Source organism: Astatotilapia calliptera, chromosome 6, assembly GCF_900246225.1.
Source record: "Astatotilapia calliptera chromosome 6, fAstCal1.2, whole genome shotgun sequence".
Taxonomy (NCBI): domain Eukaryota; kingdom Metazoa; phylum Chordata; class Actinopteri; order Cichliformes; family Cichlidae; genus Astatotilapia; species Astatotilapia calliptera.
The window spans coordinates 26437281-26453190 of NC_039307.1; the positions used below are offsets into that span (position 1 = coordinate 26437281).

Below are 15910 nucleotides of genomic sequence, written 5' to 3' on the forward strand. Positions count from 1 at the left end.
CATCTGTGTATTAGTAACATATAACATGACGGTATAACATGTATACCGTCATGTTTGAACAGGACTGAGCGAAAATTATGAAGAGTTTTTGGAGAGTCTCCAAGAAATGCTAAAACACATTATTAGGGAAACTGGACTTCCTAGATCGTCTAATCTCACCCGAACCAATGCAGACTCTAATTTACTTACTTATCGTTTTATTCAAAGAGCGATATCTTTGAAAGAAGACCAATATGTTCCACTTTGTCTCATTAAAGGACTACCTCCACGTCTGCACCTGAACAAATGACCTCCAGCATACCTCTAAAAAGCATTTGCTCCAACAGATCCCCTGTCCATTAACACATGCTTTCTTTTGCTTCCATGGCTGATTTATTCAGTCATTTTCCTACCAGGAGCTTGACACTCGCTCAATCTTCCCACTCTAAAACTAATCCTGAGTCCTCCCACCGCTGGACTGTTCATCCACCGACGTTAGCTGACAAGCTAAGGGGTGTGCTCTTTTATTTTTTTGCCTTTTTCCATCTGAGTATGTACGTGTAAAAGCGAGGGAGTTAATGGGAGTAAATAATTGCGTGACTACCTACAATTATGGGGGAGAATCCTTTAGCGATGCGAGTGTGTGTATTTATGTGCCAGGGAGCATTTCAGGGCAGGTTTCATTGTTTTAAGCCCAATCACTCGATGCCTGGAGCTACCAGGGAGTATTACTTCACTTCCTGCTGTGTTGTGGAAGGTCAAACTTGAAAGAATTCAATTAGGAAACTTTGATTTATGGTCAGAAAATGATAGCTAAGCCACAAATTAGGAGCTGCAGACTGAGAAGATGAGGGGCTTACATATGTTTTAAATGCAGCAGGTCAAGATTGCCTGAACTAGCAAAAGTCAACAACTAATCATACAGATTAGATGTAATGAATACCACTTGCAGTTTTGGGAAATTTGTCACATTGTTACTCAAATTTCATATATCTGTGAGCTGATGAAAACTGTGCAAATCACTGCATATAGAATCACTTCATCAACATAGATAGCATGACGCTAGTAACATAAAAAGTTTCAAACTGCACTATTCTATCAATTCTTCTCAGACATCTGAAATACTTGGGTCGTTACATGGGAAAAATGCTCTGCACGTGTGGAATCCTAGCAATCAGCCACCGGTGATTAAAGAGCAGGTTCACTAAACTATGATCAATGGCAATTACAAAGCAACAAAATTGACTTTAGGAAGAATGCACACACAGTTATCTGTGTGTTAATGCCCCCCCCTACTTTTTCAGGGAATTAAGAAGAAAAAAGATCCATTATAGTGAAAACAGGGGAGAGGAGTCGTCTCCACGCTCTTACCTTAGACAGATCTCTAAAGTTGCTGGGCAGAGTGAGGTCAAGCTCCTCTGATTCATAGTTGGTGATGACCCATGGAAAGACTGGGTACTGGTTTAGGTCATTATAGGTACGGCCTGGAGGGGAGACAGCACGGGGGAGAGGGGCGACAAATATTGTTAAAAAAAAAAGTTAGCATCATAGACTGTTAAAATGTGCACAGCACCTCTGTGTTACACCCTGCAATAACATCACACAGGTGCTGAGCGGTGTCCTCACCAGAGATGGTGTTCAGAAACATCAGGTACTCAAAGTTGGATATTTCACGGCGCTGCCAGCGCTGAGTCATGTTGGATGCCTTGAACAGCTGCTTAGGTGTGGCCAGAGAGATGCGTCTATAAAAAGAAATGGAAAGCTCGATATTAAAATCTTTTGTAGCCGTTCAAATCACAAGAACAGCAGACTGCAAGAATAAAAAGCCCCAGGCTTTATTAGACTTTTGCAATCCAAATGTCATTTTATGAAAAATCTACCGAACTTACAGTCTTGCTAATTAAGAAGACAAATGCGCAATAAATTGGGTTGAATACACATATTTACGTGCATGTGTACACACACACAGGAGGCCCCAAAGAATGATGTATGCTGCAGGACAAAAACGAATGACCTCCAATCCAATTAAAACAAAAGAAAATGATGAAATTAATCAATGTCAATGTGTGAGATTATGGTCATTAGGCCTTGCCAAAGAAAAGAAAAGAAAAAGAATGTGAAAACATGACTTCCCAAACACAAGTGTACTTTGACACATTTTTTATATTGTCACCAAGCAATTCTGTACATCCTTTGAACTGCTTTAAATGACATTATAAATAAATATGGAGAAGTAAAGGAGAGAAAAGAAGGAATGCAAAACTGGAAAAATGGTTGAAAACAGAGGGATTAGATTAAATTATGAACATATATTGGACTTTTGCTTTAATTTGTGCATCTGTGTGTGTGCATAACTCTGGACATGAAGCTAAATTGTGCTGTGCTGGCTGTATGAGCTGACGTGCACCGGGTTGCCCTGAGCAGCCGTCCTCAGGTCGTAGAGGCAAGGTGGCCGGCAAACTAGTATGATTAATGAGCCGAGCACACACATTCACCTGCCCTAACCCTGTGTGTTATACACACAAACTCTCCTACACCCACACTAACTCATTACTGGATGCACTTCCTCACTCTACTTATCACACAGCCCTCACTGTTATGTTGCCACATGTCAAATTCTGTGATGCTTAATACCAAAAAGTTACAAAAAAATTAAAAATATCATCTTCTCAAAATACAACTCAAAAATCCCATCAGACGGGCTCTGGCACACCTCAGATTAAAAGAGCCAATCACAAATCTTTAATCTTATCCACATTTTTTCCCCTCAGATTGAATTTTTACCATCACCAAAGCGTCTTGAAAACTCTGTCTTGCTGTGAATTTTGTGCAAGATTTGTGCAAAACCAACACCATCGGCTCCAGCAATGCGTGCACACAGAGTGGGCATGATGTGAGAGAGGGCTGGGGGAAGGTGTGTGCCCTGCAGGCTTACAAGCAAGTATTTGCTTCACTCTGGTGGAAATAAATAAATGAACTGGACTATGTTTGTGTGAAGCCAATTATATCTGGGGGGAGCGGGGTAAGGAGTGGGAGGGAGATTAGTGGCCAACCCCATGTGTACATTTTTGAGAGAAACAAGAATAAAAACTATTTGAAATTTTAAAATATTTGCATAACACCACCATAGATGTTCCATAATCCTCTTCTGCTCCCCAGTTACCATTTTTAACCCCATGAGATTGTACTGCAACAGCAACAAACACAACAAAGCAATCGCGCACGTCTAACCTGGTCTGTGGAAGGCCAAAGTTCGTGCCCACGCCAACACGAGGAAGACTGTGAACCACCTTCTTTACCGTGGCTGCATCTGGGAAGTTGAACATGACTGCCGCTGCAGAGAGGCACAAAGCAACAAACAGTTATCAAGGATTATTTCTTAAAGATTAGAAATCACAATAATGACAACTTTTGATTGCCATTTCTCCACAATTATTCATTAAAAAAAAAAAAAAAAAAAAAAGTGTGTGTGTACTCAATAAGAAGGTGAAATGGTTAGGCATAGACAATTATGGGGGATGCCTTACTCCTGTTGGCCATGAAGACTTCCAAAGCAGTATTCTGCAGGAGGTAGCGTCTGGAAAAGACTGCACGAATCTCCGAGAACAGCCATTTTCCATGAAGACCTTCTGTGTAGGCTAGAATCTGGAAAACACGAAAGAGAAACCAGAGAGATGTGGATTCCAGTTAAATAATGAAAACAGAGCGTGCAATGGAAATTAAAATTAAAAATTAAAAGAAAAGGAAAAAAGAAGAAGAGAAGGGAAGAAGGAAGGCGAACAGACCAGAGGGCCGGGTTAGTTCATTTTTCACAGTGATGGCGTGACGGCTCGAAGAGCACGATTAATGTCTTATATTGATCAGCCTCAATGAAAAAGAGATTCCTTTAGCGAGAGAATGGGCGCTATTCAGCCGGACGCTGTGAGGGAAATGTTCTGTTCACTAAAAGATCATCTATTAAGCGACAGTTTGCTGTGACAAGAAGCTATTTTATGCAAAACATCTGATTACAACTGGTCTCTGCATTTCCTAGGAGGTAACTGACACGGAGGTCAGACGATATTATGTTACTAAGCTCCACATTTAAAAATGCTTCGATGAACTGAGCTTAATCTGTCCCCATGGAGACCGCGGTGGCTGTCAGAGTGACTTGTTCTGACGGCTGTCACAGCTCCTGACAGACCCGCATGCTTAGCCCTGCCCCTGTGATTTGTCCTCATACTAATCCAGCACTTAGGTTGGCTACTAACCTACTTAGCACTGCTTTGTTAACTAGGTTTTTATTTCAACCTCTGCTTTTGGTTTCAAAGGTGCCCGCTGTTATAAGGCAGAAAGGTAAAATGAGCACTTCATGTTGTTAAGATATGATTTTGCAGCATCTTATTAATCAAAGGTATTCAAATTTGAGCCGGCACGCTGGGCTTAGTGTTAAGCTGAAGGAGCTCATTAAAGGCAAGGGGACAGAGAAGAGGACCAGCTGAGGCCTTCAGCTAAGGAGCGCTTCCCTCGCTGTCTCTCTGAGGAATAAGACCTGCCTGCATCACAGACTCACTTCAAAGTCTCTGGAGTTCAATTAAATGTGGATTAGTGGCCTGGAGAAGCTAGCCAGCACCGCATCCTCCTGCCTCCCATCTCTCTCAAGGCAGCTTCAGATGATTTAACCAGTCACAGCCAGCCTAAAGCCAAACCCATTTCCAAGACTTTGTTTGTTTGTTGTAAATACAGTGTAACACAATATTAGCTCTTAAGTTCAATAACATCTTGATGATAAATTTTATAAAGAATTTTTTTTAAATCTTCAACATATTTAATTCAAAAAATAATTTTTTGGCATTGGGGAAAAAAAAATATGCTTTTTTCCCTATTTGTAAACTAACCAGCCTTACAAAATGAGCTGTCCTTACACTTTGGCTTTGATATTTATTATTATTATAAAGACAAACCATTGTATTCAGTCAGCTCTAGAGATGTTGGGCACAGATTTCATTACTTCCACCAACATTAAGTTTATTGTGCACCAGGTACAACGAACCAAAGAAGGAATGGCATGGTTTTAAAAATAAGCAGGAGCAGACAAAGAAAAGGGTAGCACCAAGGTTCAATCCCCAAAGAAAAAAACCTAAACATTTATTTTATTATCAAATTAGCACAAAGATAAGCTCAACGGAATCTTTAATGCATTTAAAACAGTGGATATACTATGCGTGCAGTATTCTCTGAGGCATGCTCATATTAAATCCAGGTCAACAATTGCACTTTCAGATTTGTTGGCTACTAATTCATCAGCAAAATGGGGACATAAGTTGTGATCACTTTTGCTAGCTGAGATGTTTAAATTTTGATGACAAACAAAATCTACTGGTTTTCATCGTTTCCTCTATTTACAAACGTGACAATAAGCTGATCATGTCGAAACACTACAGAAGGAAAGACATTTTTTTCTGTTCTTCCATCAGATCGGAAAAGAGAATCCAGTCTTCAGGTGTTTAATAAGTGAAAGCTTGAAGTATAACTATTCACAACTAAAGAGTGGTTTTACATAGATGCCCAGTGATAAACTAATGAAGCTGCCAACTCTCAGCTGATAGAAAGATATGACACAAGTGAAAGCACCCAGATATATTTCACTAGACTTATGGATCTCCTGGAACTCAGCTGTAAACAGCGTGCTGCTCTCCAAGATCATCATCCCGATCGGCAGCGCCCTCTCCCTTACAGATGAAAAAGCAGAGTGTGTGACAATGAGTATGACGAACTATCTGTGTCGTAATGCTCGAGCTGTTCTGGCCACATCTGGACAAATTACATTAGTGTGGAGGTTATTGTCCATGCTGGAGTTATGGGTGCATCAGCTTCATCTGTAATATATAGTAGTGGAAGCTTTAAAGAGACGGGAATGCTACAGTTACAGCACAAGGGAAAATAATAGAGATTTCAGACTATTGCAGTCTTGAATCGCAATTTAATTACACCATCTCTGGTTTACCATCTATTGAATGTCTGGTTTTAAAGTGATAATATTAATAATGAAACAATATATTATTATTGCGGCAGCAGCAAATTGATCGGGAGCTGATCGTTGACAGAAGCTGTTTCTTTGAGGTTTCATTTCAAGTGGAACGATATCCACGGGCACAGGTTTGGAGCACTCCGAGATCAATTTCACAGCGTCACGCGAGAGGACACAGCCAAACAGAAAACAAAAGAACCGGTCTTGATTGCATTGCCTTCTCTCCATCTTCCTTGTTCAACCTGTTTGTGCAGCGGGCTGCGGCTCATTTCTGAAGCACTGTCGTTTGTCTTTGTCAGATGCCCAAAAGACTGCGGAATGAAGAGGGACACATGAAGAGGGGTCGGGTGACTGTGGCTATGGTGTGTAACCCCACACACACACACACACACACACACACACACACACACAAAAAAAAAGCTGTCACCACTGAATCTCACAGACAGTCTGTGCCAGTGAATCCTCTTCATCACCCCTCACATCCACCCCTCTTACCAACCAGAGCATCTTTAGAAACAGAGGTAAAGCCAAACACAGGGATGCTATTGGGTTAAATTGAAACTGTACTGGATTAAAGAAGAGTTAAGAGAGCAGAGGAGCAACTATCAGCAACGTGGTTCAAGATAGATGAGGCTCTCAGCTGCCTTTGCAGTCAGGCCGGCTGAGTGGGTGTGTGTTTTTGGGCTGATAAGACCCTAGAGTTGAAGAGGAGAGAAGCCACTGCCAGCAACCAATGATCCTTATTTGTCATAACATGTGAAAAAATACAAATAAAATATCATTTGAATATCAATTGTGGTGTTTTAGGAAATAAAGGTTTCAGAATTGCACATAAACAGTGTTTGATGAATGGCGGAAGCATATTTGCATGTTCGGTTTAATCTACTATACATCCTCAAAGGGGAAAAAAGAGGTGATTGAAGTTCAATTTGTTGCCTCTTATTAAGTATTTCCACATGGGTGCCTCAGTTAAAGGATAATGGATGAGGGATTTATTATTACCTTTTGGTCAAATGAAGTGGTGTGGGAGATAAGGTGATGAAATTAATGAGCGGGAGGAAGAGAGGTGATCCATCAACATCAAAACGCAGACGAGGGACAAGCAATACTGCAAGAACTTGAATAGAATTCATAAAAAATGAAGAAAAAAATGTGCATGCAAACAAGGGAGGCTACAGATTCCTTAGATGTCTTAAAAAGACTTCCAAGTCCCATGCTGTTTGTGACTGTTTCCACTCGACTGACCACAGAATCAAGCAATCTGCAATAAACAGTTTCAGTGAACCGAGTCACTTGCAGCGAGTTTTTATTTATTTTTTCACTGCTGCATCAAATAAGAAAGAAAATGAAGAGAAACATAAATCGGCATTTGATGGCTTTTCCATACTCGTAGTATTTCTGCGTATGCACCTTGTAAGTTCAGTTATATTCCCCTCTACTCGGTTCTTTACCCTCCCTGTTCGCTTTAACCCCCGCCCCCTCCGACCAACACACACACACCTTTCTCTGTTCCACACTGGTAAACGAGGCCGTGTCACCCCCCATCAGTAAATGAGTTCATCGGACTAACGAGCAAGCAAAGGGCCCCGACACACTAACAAGGGTCTGTTGGCTGCATGTGCCTCTGGACCAATCAGGACCCTCATCAGCATTGACACAAAGCCTCCCCGAGCCCTCTGGAGCCAATTAAGACAGATTTTGCTTTTGAGATTGAGTGATAGCAAAAAAAAAAAAAAAAAAAAAAAAAAAGAGGAAGGGAGACTGATGGACCGAGAGTACCACAATGGAAAAAGAAAGAGCCACACAGATCCGCACAGTTTGAGTGTAAGGCTTCACGAAAACATGCACAAGCTTTAGTCGTGACTCACTGCAGGTTAAAACTGTGTTTTGCTTTGTTTTTGGCGAGTAGGTGTTTGCAGGTTGCATTTGGAATAAAGTAGGCAAAGCTTTTAAGAGGAAAGCAATGCTCAACACAGGAACGCTCGATCATGTGACCTTAAGAGCAGCCACATGACTCCTCTTTCACACTCCAGCAGTTGTCCTCAAGCCTTTGTGGCTTTGAAAGCAAGTGCCTTAACAAAATGCAAAAAACATGACTCTACCTCAACTTATCCATGTTCTCCACAGAATTTAAGAGAAAGTGCATCTGAATATGCAAATAATATAGAACACTTAGCTACTGAAGTAATCAAGAGTCAGTTTAACGAAACTAATGTTTCTTTGGGTTAAATTAATAGTATTATTTGACTGATTTCTATTCTTCGTATTTACCACAGAGGACAGAGTGGTATCAATCTTCCCATCTAAGCAAGTTAAGAGAATCCACATTTTTTCCACAAACTTAATAGGTATATTTAAAAAGGAGCAAATATATTATCCATTAAAACTAGAGAGCATCTAAAAGAAAGAGTGATATGAAAGTCAGTGTTGAATATTAGACATCCTGTCATCATGCTGCAGGAACAGCTAGCCCAAAACGAACTGATAATCCCAGTTGTTCTACAGCTGTGTAACTAGTGTAATGTGTAATCACTGGTCACACATAACGTTCTATTTGCCTTGAGGGGAGTAAAACAAACTACAAGGTCAGAAAAAAAATAAACACAGCTAAGAAGCTGTGCTGGAAAGTGAGAACTGAAGCAAAATAAACAGGCCCAGCTTGCAGCATGTGTAGGGTTATGAAGCCTAAAGACTCAAAGTATTCAACTCCAAACGTCACCCAGCAAGAGTTTGTGCTCCCTGAAAGAAAGTCCCCTTTGAAAGGATCTTTGGGGCCACTTAGTCTGAATTTAGCCTAATAAGGATTAACTCCCCCCTTTTTTCTGCCCTTTTCACTGTTTGCTAACAGGTTAGCCTTTTTTCTATCTTCGCCTGCTTGGCCTTTTTGAAGTGGGAGACAAAAAAAAAAAAAAAAAAAAAAAGAGTCTTGTGTAGATTTAGGGAAATGCTGCAGTGGTCTTGGGGTTAATTGGTGGTGAATTAAAGACTTCAGTGCATTAAATCATTAAAAATTCTACCTTGGGCATAAGCTATGAGGACAAAAGCCTTAGAAGTGCCCCAACATATAATAAGATACCAAAGTGGTATTAATTATCACTTACTGGCAGTAGCAGGTATATACATAACACAAGCCCCAACAGAAACTATAAGTCAAAGCCTTAGTAAATGACATATAAAGCCTTTAACACCAGGATTTTAGTAAATTACAGTTTTCCTTTAAGAATGGCAAAGAACATAAAATGGAAATTTTATGCTGATATATTGAACATCAGTGCTTCCTTTTCACTCCATCGCAGGCTGGACTGAGGCCACAAAGGGCTCAAAGGTGATGGGTAACAAAGGATGGATAAGTGAAGAGAAAAGGGCTGTGAAACTGGGTGCAACAAATACAGAATCTCTAGAGCATGTTATGAAAAAAGTCAAAGAAAATTAAGATAATTTACTAGAATTGTGTAACAAAGAAGTTCATATAGAATGCACACCTGCACTATGGCTAAATGTAAGGCCTTTCTGATATTGCTGAGCACCTGTTGACATGGACGGGACATGAAAGAGCTTCTATACACACCTGGATTTGTCAAGCCCATCAGTAAATGCTAGCACATCAGGGAAAGCTGGAAAAGAATGTATACGCTTTTCACTGACACTTGGAAAAATCAGGGAGACAGCCCGGAGCCTCCGCTAAAGCACAGGAGCTCTTTAGGACTAAATGCTGCTGGACCTCTGCTCTCCTATAAGCTGCCATAGCAAACATCAGACAGGTTAAGATCACCGACCGGCTCCCATCGCATTCTCCCCGCTTTCCTTCAGTCTCCCATTTTGCCATTTAATGAAGGATAGGCTTTTTTGGGGGTATGTGTGAGGCTTTGCTGAATAAATTCTTCTCTAATCCAGCTATTGTCAGCAGCTTAAGTGGGTGTAGGGTGAAAAGTACACCCCTCTTGGGGAATTTTGGGTGGGTTGTCCGAAAGGATAGATGAAGAAGAGAAAAGGCCTTTTTAGTGGAGAAAGAAAAATGTTGTGGAGAGTTAAAATATTTGTACGTGACTCAATTGGTGCTCCAAATTTATCAGTGACAAGCACTTTCAGCTACACTTGGAATGACAGAAACTGAATCAACAACCGTCTTCAATTACGTGTGCACACGGGGTGTTATCCCATTGCTGACTCAGAACACAGGGCATTAGACGCTAGTTTAAATACTGAAACTTGACTGTTCTAAGCCAACGCTTAAGCTAAGGTTTCTTCTTTGCATAACGAGCTCACAGGGTATCATAAGCTTCAATTACGAATAATACTCCAAGCACCTGATAAGCATAAAAAGCAGTTTCTGATCTGATCTGCATGCAGCGTGTTAATGGGCAGGTAGAGTAGAGCTAGGTCTGCAAGAGAACTGCTGAAAATGCATGTTAGCTTCATCTGCAAATAATGCACATATGAGCAGTAGCATCAAACAAAGGGGTGACCAGCAAAATAGCAACAAAGAGGAGAACCCCCCCCCCCAAAAAAAAAGTATAAGCGTTGCACAAACAAACTGACCCACTTAATCTACAAATATTAAGTCATGGTCCTTGAAGTTTCATACGTACAAGTTCAATTTTAAGTTAGCTTCAGCTTTTTATTCTACCATGGAGGCTGAAAAACGACGGGGATTGCTGATCTAACATGAACCACTGAAAAAAATCAAAGATCTGTGGTGTAAAACAAACATGTTTATTGATGAAGATGTCAAGTTAAAACCAAATCTGATTCACGATTAGGGTTTGATTTTATTCAACACTGTGTTTGAATTGTTTTGTATTGTTGCTATATTATATTCCACAAATCCACTTTACTCTTCCACTAGAAATGGAGTCTTGGATGAGTGAGTAATCTCCAGAGCATCCCTCTGGTTGTGCCGTTTAAACCACACTGAATAGGTCATTAACCATGATGAGAATAGAAGTACAAGAATTTAACATTCTGCTCTCTGGCACGCAAGATGTCTTTACACAGATTGTGCATCAGTGTTATGAGGTCGCACATATAAAGCAACCTGTTCTTGACTTTTTCGAAAATTAAAAACATGCGTTATGTTGATGTCAAGCAATTTTACCTTTGCATTTGTAAGGTAACCAAAAAAAATGGAGACTTAACATAAATAGCTACTTGCTTCTATGATCCATGGATCTCGTTTTAACTTTTGATATGCAGCAGAGAGCTTTCTGACAAACCGAGAGCACATTTACAATGCCAATTTCCAATCAGCATGGCTGGACATCGATCTTTCAATCAAAGCCGCGTGCCTCTCTGACCTCAACTGAATAGCAGAGGCTCGTGAGAACAGCAGGTACACAGGTGCTGATTGTAATATCAGTAGCCTACCAGGCAGACTGGCATCCATAAACAGGCCTATCCATCAGGCTGGTGCGTTGCCTTTGACGTGTGTGTCAGAGGCAGACGAAGGGAATAAATGATGGAGAGAGGGGATCAATCAAAGGAGGGGAGGGGGAGGCACCTGCCCCCTGACTGGTCCAGTCAAGCCCAGAGATGGAGCATGATGGAGGGGCTAGGCTCAGGTGCAAAAAAAAGGAGGGGGTAGCTCTTTGTCTGGAGATGCTTGGTTAAGTGTGAGCCAGGTCAAAATGGCCACAGTGGTCTGTGGATGTGTTAAGGTCCAAAGTCAGGTCACAAACAGAGAGAGGCTGAGCGTGTTTGTGAAGGAGGTTGTTTAGAGCGCCTGCCTGTGTGTGTGTGTGTGTACGTGTGTGCGTGTAAGCGCAAGGAGGCATTAGTCATCATTATGTGGTGAGATGAGACTGTCTAATGGTTCTTTACGTGATTACCTATGTGGCAATTGTCTTTCCCTGACCTGTCCTACCTGGTTACCATTTGCAGCACAGATGCATCGTCGGCCTGTTTTTCACAGGAGTCACGCTTTACATCGCATTGCAAGGGTTACAACAAAAACAACACAAAAATGCTTTGACTGTACTAAAGAAATTCAAAAAGCAAGCTGAATGATAAATAATTATTATGTGCAATATACCTGGATGTTTTAATTGGATTATAACACTGGTAGAAAAACGCTGAAAACAAGACTACAAATCTAGAAGCCACACAAGCTGCTCTGAAAAGGTTTTTTAGCAAAGCAGTGTTTAATTCTAATGTAAACATGCTAAAAACTATCATTTTAGTATGATGAGCATATAATGAGCGTAATTTAGCAATGAATGCTACTCTCACTACTCTCAAACCGACGTTTTGGACAGATTTTGGAGAGAAAGGGAAGCACACATTCTGATTGTGGCTCTGAGATTTCAAGTGCAGTTTCAAGTGCATTTTACCTGTCAACCTCAGAAACCACCAGCAAATAGAAAAACACTGCAAGAGCACAGAAAACACAGCAGAAGCTGAATAAAACAATGAAAGAAAAATAGTTTAACCTCCTAGGACCTGGCGTCCACATATGTGGACATCACATTTTGGGTTATGTAGACTAAAATACTCAATTTTGCTCTACCTGGGCCTGATATCCACTTACGAGGACATTATACTGCTACTGTTCTATCAAAATTTTAAACAAATATCCTCATATGTGGCTCTTATTTTTCTTAAAAATGCATGTCGTGGAAGAGTTCGGGTGTTAGGAGGTTAAAACTTAAAACTTTAAGTTATAAATATAAATGGTAAATGGCCTGTATTTATATAGCGCTTTACTAGTCCCTAAGAACCCCAAAGCGCTTTATAACATGAAAAATAAATCAAAGGAACAGGTTGGTGACACTAAAGGAAAGTCGAAGCATCACCAGAGTCATGAGGTTTAAACCTGATATGAATGTTTGTAAAATAAACAACACAAAAACCTGATGAGATATTTCAGTCTGGACCAGTGTTGGGCCAACAGTAAAATCAATACATCTAACAAAAGAAACAATAATCAGATAATGGCCAAAATCTCAAAGATGTCTAATAATAATTGCAGGTTTAATATATGCAAAGGGTCAGATTCTGAATGAAGGGTCGATGTCTCGATATGTCTACTGAAGACTTCAAGTTCATTAATCATCAGTGACATAGCCTTATTCAGCTGGATGTGAGGGACTGTACACAACAGTCCATGTGGTTGGAGACCCAGTATCAGCATGCAAGGGTGCTTCACCTCCTACTGGGCAAACAGAAATACAGTTCAGAAACCTTAATTTGGTGTTATCTCCTATAGTTGGCTTAAATAATTCCAGATTTCCCACATATGTATTTTTGTTGACAAGTTCCCAAATCTGTGCGGTAACTTGACTTAAATTGAGCATTTAGATTATTGGATTCCCCAATGATTGGATGATCCAAAGTGGGCTGGGAAGAAGGAGCCTGATTCTTGACAGTAAACTGGCCGTGGATGTTGGGAATTTAAAGACAGAGAAAATCATTTCACGCTTGTGAAATCTGTCTTTGTTAAGGAAACACTTCATGCCTTCCACCTACTGTAATTACTGCACCTGAGAACCGGGCAGAATGCAAAAGAGTGAAGGAAAGTGAAGGACTAGAAAGAGAAAGGTCAGCCTAACCCTTCGCTCTACTAGTCGTTGCCATAGTGTGGCTGAGCGATTTATTGACAATCTCAGGATGTGCTCCAACCAATAGAGTGGAACAGTATGAAGGAGAGACAGTGAGAGGCCAATATGAATGAGTGAAAGGATCTCTTTCCTTGGACTCATTGATAATGACATACCTGCTTGGGCTGTCCGTTAGTCCTATAGCACACACTACTTAGGCTCTAACTGGAAAATCAATAGGCTCCTCTCTCAGAGACCTCTGGCTGCCATGGCTCTTTGTGATTGGCAGCTCCAGCCAAAGGTCGTCCCTGGCGACCACGAGGGTTTGGTGGAGCAAGCAGCCGAGGGGGTGGAGGGGGGGTGATCCCTGCAGTCTGACACTTTGGGAGAGCTTAACGATATGGGACTGGTTGCTACATAACACACCAGGGTGGTTTTCCTTGACTGAATGGTCCTTCATTCAACTGCTTGAACCAACCCTGGGTAGCCGTCACCACCCCACTAATTAGAGTTACCAATGTCTTCTCAGTGGGGATTTTATTATTGCGTAGCGCAAGGCTGGACACTGACAAAACTATTGACAATCTTTCAAATGTTTTCCCATCTCTGTTTTTGTTTTTCTTTTGGAAGAAATATTTTGGAGACTTTGTGTGAAAATTTTAGGGGTATTTTTGTAGCAGTTTGCGTACAGATAAACTGATGACTTCATATGAGGCATATAAACCAAATGAATTCGAGTGAAGGTATTTTGACGTTTAATAATGTGCAATACTTTGTAAATCTGTCTGGTCCAGCGAGGGATTAATCGTTTACATCTCTGCCATCAATTTCTTTACAAATGCTGTGTCACAGTTCTGATTTCGTAAATATACCAAGTCACAGTACACAAGTTGATAACAATCCTCAATCTGGAAAAAATTTAAATTAAAATAAAAACAAAATCTCATCTTCAAGCACTTTAATGATCAATGGAAAGCATAAACATATTTCAATGTTTGCAGCTCCTGCAACGCCCCCTTCAGTATTTTCACCCTTTACTTTATTCAGCTGTTAACACTGCAAACTCCAAACACAGTACGATAGCATGGAGCACGCTCAAACTGCACTAGGAAGGGTTACAAACGCCATCCAATCAAGCTTTTGCAGATATTCCCTTTAACCAATCAGCTGGGGGGCAGAGCGGATTTCACTTCCTCATACATGCGATATTAGCAGTCTCCAGGAGAGGCTCTGCAACAATAACTCTGCATGCAATATTGATGGCTGGTGTCTAAACGCAGAGAGGGTGCTGTTAAACACACACATACACAGGCAAACGCACATCTGCTCTGCTCCGTGACTTCATCAGTTCTGCTATCTGCCGAGCAGATGCAGAGGCCTGCCAGGCAATTAGATGCCTGCGATGATTTTCTTTGAGCTCTCTATGGAGCTAGCAGCTGGCTCCATATGGGTACGGGAGACGGCAACAAAACGTGTGAACAAGAACATCAAAATTTACTCTCTCGGTTCACACGTGTGCGGATGTTACTCATGTGCAGTGTGTGTGTGTGTGTGTGTGTGTGTGTGTGTGTGTGTGTGTGTGTGTGTGTGTGTGTGTGTGTGTGTGTTGGGAGGCAATGAGTCACTTTCCCTGGACCTATCATGTTTCCAGAGAAATAAAGAGCAGAAAAAAAGGAATTACCTAAAACTGGCAGCAGTGCTACTACACCCCTCACTTCAAAGTACAAAGCAAGAAAGGAGATCAGTGTTAATGAGTGCAACTCGACTCTCAGTTTACTTTAGTACTGATTATTGAGACTAACTATTAAACAAGTAGATGAACCAAATAACCCAACTCTCACCTGATAAGGAACCAAATGTATCTTTGAGGCTTTGATACCAATTTTAAACTAAGGTATACAAATATTGTAGTTTATGCTATCTGGAAAGAGCCGATAATTGTGTGAAAATGGCAAACTCAAAGCAAGAACAGAGAGGGGGGGGATGCGTGTTTTTGTCTAGTTACTCATCAGCTGGCAGATATTTGTGCAGTCAGTTTTGCGCTTACTGTGGAGTCGCGCAGGCTTGGATCAAAGAGCTCTTTGACAGGATCTTCTCTACACTCAGAAATGAGAAAACCTTCAAGGAACACTGAATGTTTTCCAGAGATGTACAGAAAAACGTATGAGTGACTGAGTGGGGTAAATGAGGTACAAACAGTCGGCATTTGCCGTTCATATATATAACAGTATATATGAAAGAAACTATGAGGAGTGTTAAAAAAGCAAAGAAAATTCTAAAATCTCTGCTCCAACGTGTGCTGACTGCGTTTCTGTTTTCCAAACTTCGATGGACATGTAGTAAGCTGAAATATAATGACGCCCCTATTCTGACATATGGCTGACCTTTG

General features: G+C 40.9%; 1 protein-coding gene and 1 long non-coding RNA gene across 9 annotated transcripts in view; one reads left to right on the top strand and one right to left on the bottom strand.

Moving 5' to 3' along the window:
* lrba (LPS-responsive vesicle trafficking, beach and anchor containing) overlaps nt 1–15910 on the bottom strand; it is a 176802-nt gene that overhangs the window by 46367 nt on the left and 114525 nt on the right. For all 8 annotated transcript variants that reach the window (XM_026171363.1, XM_026171365.1, XM_026171362.1 and 5 more), the window contains 4 exons: nt 3507–3624; nt 3211–3313; nt 1606–1721; nt 1351–1463 (listed from right to left, as the gene is read on the bottom strand). In XM_026171363.1, coding sequence (XP_026027148.1) covers nt 1351–1463; nt 1606–1721; nt 3211–3313; nt 3507–3624 — 450 coding nt within the window. The remainder of the gene's footprint in view (nt 1–1350; nt 1464–1605; nt 1722–3210; nt 3314–3506; nt 3625–15910) is intronic.
* Nucleotides 1–15910, top strand: part of LOC113024369 (uncharacterized) — an 82864-nt gene that overhangs the window by 40856 nt on the left and 26098 nt on the right. Inside the window, exon 2 of the long non-coding RNA XR_003272650.1 lies at nt 6289–6351. This is a non-coding gene — a long non-coding RNA (uncharacterized LOC113024369). The remainder of the gene's footprint in view (nt 1–6288; nt 6352–15910) is intronic.